We start from the raw sequence: 7,500 nt of genomic DNA on the forward strand, positions 1-7,500 counted from the left end.
GCGGTTATGATGATGGGGGAGGAGGAGGAGCGGTTATGATGATGATGATGGGGGAGGAGGAGAAGAGGTTATGATGATGAGGGGGAGGAGGAGAAGAGGTTATGATGATGAGGAGGAGGAGTGGTTATGATGATGGGGGAGGAGGAGGAGCAGTTATGATGATGATGGGGGAGGAGGAGAAGAGGTTATGATGATGAGGGGGAGGAGGAGAAGAGGTTATGATGATGAGGGGGAGGAGGAGAAGAGGTTATGATGATGGGGAGGAAGAGGAGGAGCGGTTATGATGATGGGGTGGAGGAGGAGCGGTTATGATGATGATGGGAGAGGAGGAGAAGAGGTTATGATGATGAGGGGGAGGAGGAGAAGAGGTTATGATGATGAGGGGGAGGAGGAGAAGAGGTTATGATGATGATGGGGGAGGAGGAGGAGGAGCGGTTATGATGATGAGGGGGAGGAGGAGAAGAGGTTATGATAATGGGGAGGAGGAGGAGGACCGGTTATGATGATGGGGGTGGAGGAGGAGGAGCGGTTATGATGATGGAGGAGGAGGAGGAGGAGCGGTTATGATGATGGGGGAGGAGGAGGAGCGGTTATGATGATGATGGGGAGGAGGAGAAGAGGTTATGATGATGAGGGGGAGGAGGAGAAGAGGTTATGATGATGAGGGGAGGAATAGAAGAGGTTATGATGATGGGGAGGAGGAGGAGGAGCGGTTATGATGATAGGGAGGAGGAGAAGAGGTTATGATGATGGGGAGGAGGAGGAGAAGAGGTTATGATGATGGGGGGAGGCGGAGGAGGAGGAGCGGTTATGATGATGGGGGAGGAGGAGGAGGAGGAGCGGTTATGATGATGGGGGAGGAGGAGGAGCGGTTATGATGATGGGGGAGGAGGAGGAGCGGTTATGATGATGGGGGAGGAGGAGGAGCGGTTATGATGATGATGAGGGAGGAGGAGAAGAGGTTATGATGATGATGGGGGAGGAGGAGAAGAGGTTATGATGATGAGGGGGAGGAGGAGAAGAGGTTATGATGATGATGGGGGAGGAGGAGAAGAGGTTATGATGATGGGGAGGAGGAGGAGGAGAAGAGGTTATGATGATGGGGGAGGAGGAGGACCGGTTATGATGATGAGGGGGAGGAGGAGAAGAGGTTATGATGATGGGGAGGAGGAGAAGGAGCGGTTATGATGATGAGGGGGAGGAGGAGAAGAGGTTATGATGATGGGGAGGAGGAGGAGGAGCGGTTATGATGATGATGGGGAGGAGGAGAAGAGGTTATGATGATGAGGGGGAGGAGGAGGAGCGGTTATGATGATGGGGGAGGAGGAGAAGGAGCGGTTATGATGATGGGGGAGGAGGAGGAGCGGTTATGATGATGGGGGAGGAGGAGGAGCGGTTATGATGATGATGGGGAGGAGGAGGAGGAGGAGAAGAGGTTATGATGATGGGGGAGGAGGAGGACCGGTTATGATGATGAGGGGGAGGAGGAGAAGGAGCGGTTATGATGATGAGGGGGAGGAGGAGGAGGAGCGGTTATGATGATGATGGGGAGGAGGAGGAGGAGGAGAAGAGGTTATGATGATGGGGAGGAGGAGGAGGAGCGGTTATGTTGATGATGGGGAGGAGGAGGAGGAGAAGAGGTTATGATGATGGGGGGAGGAGGAGGACCGGTTATGATGATGAGGGGGGAGGAGGAGGAGGAGAGGAGCGGTTATGATGATGAGGGGGAGGAGGAGGAGGAGGAGCGGTTATGATGATGGGGAGGAGGAGAAGGAGCGGTTATGATGATGATGGGGAGGAGGAGAAGGAGCGGTTATGATGATGATGGGGGGAGGAGGAGAAGAGGTTATGATGATGGGGGAGGGAGGAGGAGAAGCGGTTATGATGATGATGGGGGAGGAGGAGGAGCGGTTATGATGATGGGGGAGGAGGAGCGGTTATGATGATGGGGGAGGAGGAGGAGGAGCGGTTATGATGATGGGGGAGGAGGAGGAGGAGCAGTTATGATGATGGGGGAGGAGGAGGAGCAGTTATGATGATGATGGGGGAGGAGGAGAAGAGGTTATGATGATGTGGGGGAGGAGGAGAAGAGGTTATGATGATGAGGGGGAGGGGGAGAAGAGGTTATGATGATGGGGAGGAAGAGGAGGAGCAGTTATGATGATGGGGTGGAGGAGGAGCGGTTATGATGATGATGGGGGAGGAGGAGAAGAGGTTATGATGATGAGGGGGAGGAGGAGAAGAGGTTATGATGATGATGGGGGAGGAGGAGGAGGAGCGGTTATGATGATGAGGGGGAGGAGGAGAAGAGGTTATGATGATGGGGAGGAGGAGGAGGAGCGGTTATGATGATGGGGGTGGAGGAGGAGGAGCGGTTATGATGATGGGGGAGGAGGAGGAGGAGCGGTTATGATGATGGAGGAGGAGGAGGAGGAGCGGTTATGATGATGATGGGGAGGAGGAGCAGGAGCGGTTATGATGATGGGGTGGAGGAGGAGCGGTTATGATGATGATGGGGGAGGAGGAGAAGAGGTTATGATGATGAGGGGGAGGAGGAGAAGAGGTTATGATGATGAGGGGGAGGAATAGAAGAGGTTATGATGATGGGGAGGAGGAGGAGGAGCGGTTATGATGATGGGGAGGAGGAGGAGGAGGAGTGGTTATGATGATGGGGGAGGAGGAGTAGCGGTTATGATGATGATGGGGGAGGAGGAGAAGAGGTTATGATGATGATGGGGGAGGAGGAGAAGAGGTTATGATGATGGGGAGGAGGGGGAGGAGCGGTTATGATGATGATGGGGAGGAGGCGGAGGAGGAGGTGGAGAGGTTATGGTAATGGGGAGGGTAGAGGTTATGGTGATGGGGGTAGAGGTTATGGTGATGGGGGTAGAGGTTATGGTGATGGGGGGTAGAGGTTATGGTGATGGGGTAGAGGTTATGGCGATGGGGAGGGTAGAGGTTATGGTGATGGGGAGGGTAGAGGGTATGGGGAGGGTAGAGGTTATGGTGATGGGGGTAGAGATTATGGCGATGGGGGGTAGAGGTTATGGTGATGGGGAGGGTAGAGGTTATGGTGATGGGGAGGGTAGAGGTTATGGGGAGGGTAGAGGTTATGGTGATGGGGAGGGTAGAGGTTATGGTGATGGGGAGGGTAGAGGTTGTGGTGATGGGGAGGGTAGACGTTATGGTGATGGGGGTAGAGGTTATGGTGATGGGGAGGGTAGAGGTTATGGTGATGGGAGGGTAGAGGTTATGGTGATGGGGGTAGAGGTTATGATGATGGGGAGGGTAGAGGTTATGGTGATGGGGAGGGTAGAGGTTATGGTGATGGGGGTAGAGGTTATGGTGATGGGGAGGGTAGAGGTTATGGTGATGGGGTAGAGGTTATGGTGATGGGGTAGAGGTTATGGTGATGGGGAGGGTAGAGGTTATGGTGATGGGGAGGGTAGAGGTTATGGTGATGGGGAGGGTAGAGGTTATGGTGATGGGGAGGGTAGAGGTTATGGTGATGGGGAGGGTAGAGGTTATGGTGATGGGGTAGAGGTTATGGTGATGGGGAGGGTAGAGGTTATGGTGATGGGGAGGGTAGAGGTTATGGTGATGGGGAGGGTAGAGGTTATGGGGAGGGTAGAGGGTAGAGTTTATGGTGATGGGGAGGGTAGAGGTTATGGTGATGGGGTAGAGGTTATGGTGATGGGGAGGGTAGAGGTTATGGTGATGGGGAGGGTAGAGGTTATGGTGATGGGGAGGGTAGAGGTTATGGTGATGGGGAGGGTAGAGGTTATGGTGATGGGGTAGAGGTTATGGTGATGGGGGGTAGAGGTTATGGTGATGGGGTAGAGGTTATGGTGATGGGGAGGGTAGAGGTTATGGTGATGGGGGTAGAGGTTATGGTGATGGGGAGGGTAGAGGTTATGGTGATGGGGTAGAGGTGATGGGGTAGAGGTGATGGGGTAGAGGTGATGGGGTAGAGGTTATGGTGATGGGGAGGGTAGAGGTTATGGTGATGGGGAGGGTAGAGGTTATGGTGATGGGGGGTAGAGGTTATGGTGATGGGGAGGGTAGAGGTTATGGTGATGGGGTAGAGGTGATGGGGTAGAGGTGATGGGGTGAGGTGATGGGGTAGAGGTTATGGTGATGGGGAGGGTAGAGGTTATGGTGATGGGGAGGGTAGAGGTTATGGTGATGGGGGTAGAGGTTATGGTGATGGGGAGGGTAGAGGTTATGGTGATGGGGAGGGTAGAGGTTATGGTGATGGGGTAGAGGTGATGGGGTAGAGGTTATGGTGATGGGGAGGGTAGAGGTTATGGTGATGGGGGGGTAGAGGTTATGGTGATGGGGGTAGAGGTTATGGTGATGGGGAGGGTAGAGGTTATGGTGATGGGGAGGGTAGAGGTTATGGTGATGGGGAGGGTAGAGGTTATGGTGATGGGGGTAGAGGTTATGGTGATGGGGAGGGTAGAGGTCATGGTGATGGGGGTAGAGGTTATGGTGATGGGGAGGGTAGAGGTCATGGTGATGGGGAGGGTAGAGGTTATGGTGATGGGGAGGGTAGAGGTTATGGTGATGGGGAGGGTAGAGGTTATGGTGATGGGGAGGGTAGAGGTTATGGGGAGGGTAGAGGGTAGAGTTTATGGGGAGGGTAGAGGGTAGAGGTTATGGGGAGGGTAGAGGTTATGGGGAGGGTAGAGGTTACGGGGAGGGTAGAGGTTATGGGGAGGGTAGAGGGTAGAGGTTATGGGGAGGGTAGAGGTTATGGGGAGGGTAGAGGTTACGGGGAGGGTAGAGGTTATGGGGAGGGTAGAGGGTAGAGGGGGATAAAAGAGGAAACTTACTATGGATATATTTTGATGTTTGAGGAAACAATGTTATTGGTCATAAAGATGAACACACAACAAACATATTCAACAGTTCACTTCTAATGCATGATACCTTTTCAGTTAGTTCAGAGGTCGTTTAAAGAGCAACTTGATTACGGTATGAGTCTCTCTCTCTCTCTAAACTGTGACCCGATGTGACCAAATCCCGGAGCGCAGGGTGGGAGGATGTGGTCGGGTATCTTGGATGCGCGCACTTTAAGATCAGTAAAAGATTATAAACGTGTTCGAAGTTGATGTGTTCAAAAGAAAACTCCACCGCAGCGCTGCAACAAGATAGCGTCGCACAGACGTTATTTTTAAAATTGTTTTATTACGCAGCGTCTTAAAACGACGGATCAAAGGACAGGCCATATGGACCTGTTCATTTTACTGTAATTACAGGAGTGGCTGCGCACTCACTTTCTGGAGGGTGCCATGCTATATACAATAGCCTAGAACACAGTTTTATGAGTATATGAAAGGTAAGGTATGAACTCCGCACGAGGTATAGCGCTGCAACCCTCTCCTTTCCCCTCTGGCGGCTCCACGGCCCAAGCGCCCAACCCAAGCTCTCCTTCTGGCGCACGCACGGAGATTTGGTATATTTAACTGGAACAGTTCAAAATATGTTATCGTGTATTCTTTGAATATTATAGGTATTATAGCTATAGGCTACAGCACAGGAGAAGCAAAAACGTTCCCTATGCAAATCCATCAGTCCTAAAGTACATATCCATGTATAAACACAATCTCATTGTATAAGGAAGTTAAAGAGCCTTTACAGCTTTGTATGGTGACATATCTCTATCTCCCTTACTTTATATTCTCTCTCTCCACCTCTCTCTCTTTCCACTTCTCTCTCACTCTCTTTCCACCTCTCTCTCTCTTTCAACCTCTCTCTCTTTCCATCTCTCTCTCTCTTTCTTTCCACCTCTCTCTCTCTCTCTCTCTCTTTCCATCTCTCTCTCTCTCTCTTTCCACCTCTCCCTCTTTCCATCTCTCTTTCTCTCTCTCTCTCTCTTTCCCTCTCTCTCTCTCTTTCCATCTCTCTTTCTCTCTCTCTCTCTCTTTCCCTCTCTCTCTCTCTTTCCATCTCTCTTTCTCTCTCTCTCTCTCTCTTTCCCTCTCTCTCTCTCTTTCCATCTCTCTCTCTCTCTTTCCACCTCTCCCTCTCTCTCTCTCTTTCCATCTCTCTCTCTTTCTTTCCACCTCTCTCTCTCTCTCTCCATCTCTCTCTCTCTCTCTCCATCTCTCTCTCTCCTCTCTCTCTCTCTCTCTCCACTTATCCCTCTCCATCTCTCTCTCTCCACTTATCCCTCTTTCCATCTCTCTCTCTCTCCACTTATCCCTCTTTCCATCTCTCTCTCTCTCCACTTATCCCTCTTTCCATCTCTCTCTCTCTCCACTTATCCCTCTTTCCATCTCTCTCTCTCTCCACTTATCCCTCTTTCCACCTCTCTCTCTCTCTCCACTTATCCCTCTTTCCATCTCTCTCTCTCTCCACTTATCCCTCTTTCCATCTCTCTCTCTCTCCACTTATCCCTCTTTCCATCTCTCTCTCTCCACTTATCCCTCTTTCCATCTCTCTCTCTCTCCACTTATCCCTCTTTCCATCTCTCTCTCTCTCCACTTATCCCTCTTTCCATCTCTCTCTCTCTCCACTTATCCCTCTTTCCATCTCTCTCTCTCTCCACTTATCCCTCTTTCCATCTCTCTCTCTCTCCACTTATCCCTCTTTCCATCTCTCTCTCTCTCCACTTATCCCTCTTTCCATCTCTCTCTCTCTCCACGTATCCCTCTTTCCATCTCTCTCTCTCTCCACTTATCCCTCTTTCCATCTCTCTCTCTCTCCACGTATCCCTCTTTCCATCTCTCTCTCTCTCCACTTATCCCTCTTTCCATCTCTCTCTCTCTCCACGTATCCCTCTTTCCATCTCTCTCTCTCTCCACTTATCCCTCTTTCCACCTCTCTCTCTCTCTCTCTCTCTGAGGCTGAGGGTGTTGATGTCCAAACAACCCCTGACCTCCGTCTCCCCTCTTATTTCCACGGGTTTAATGAATTCTATTTAGTCATTTCTGGAGCTACAACTGAAAGTCTACTTACTGAGCAACAAACAAGTGGTTCACAGACCCCCCCCCGTTTAAAGCAAAAAAATATTACATGCATTAGACTTCATTTATCCAACCTGTTTGCACCTGCAAATATGCTATGGTCTCGCTGTTGAGGACATTATTGCGCAACATCTGGAAGTGCAGGGAGGAAACGAGGGTTTCCAGAAAATCTCTATAAAACCTGTCGAATAACACACATACAATAATAAACGTACAGCCTACCTTCCTCTCCAGCTGCACTGATCGCTGGTGTACTGCGCCGAGGCGACCCTACAGAGAAACACAGCCGCTACCCAGTGCGCTAAACCTGGCCACAGCATAGTTGACCAACCGCTCCTCCGCCCCAGTATGGTCCGACCACGTCCCGCCTCTCAGTAACCACAAAAATCCACCAATAAATCCTGCAAATGCCTATTTATTCACATCGTAGTCTCTGGTAAGAAGGGTACGGGTCCACCAGAATCAACAGTTCTGTTTTGTACCGTACAAGTTCCGTTTCATTTCGACAGGATGGGATATCCGTGTAAAA

General features: G+C 51.2%; 1 protein-coding gene across 1 annotated transcript in view; it reads right to left on the minus strand.

The window, feature by feature from the left end:
• The window catches only part of LOC106564208 (meteorin-like protein), a 21,312-nt gene that overhangs the window by 13,689 nt on the left and 123 nt on the right, over window positions 1-7,500 (minus strand). The window contains exon 1 of the mRNA XM_045690758.1: window positions 7,194-7,500. This exon is cut by the window's right edge and continues 123 nt beyond it. Coding sequence (XP_045546714.1) covers window positions 7,194-7,291 — 98 coding nt within the window. The 5' untranslated portion in view covers window positions 7,292-7,500. The remainder of the gene's footprint in view (window positions 1-7,193) is intronic.

This window comes from Salmo salar, chromosome ssa12 (assembly GCF_905237065.1).
Source record: "Salmo salar chromosome ssa12, Ssal_v3.1, whole genome shotgun sequence".
Classification (NCBI taxonomy): domain Eukaryota; kingdom Metazoa; phylum Chordata; class Actinopteri; order Salmoniformes; family Salmonidae; genus Salmo; species Salmo salar.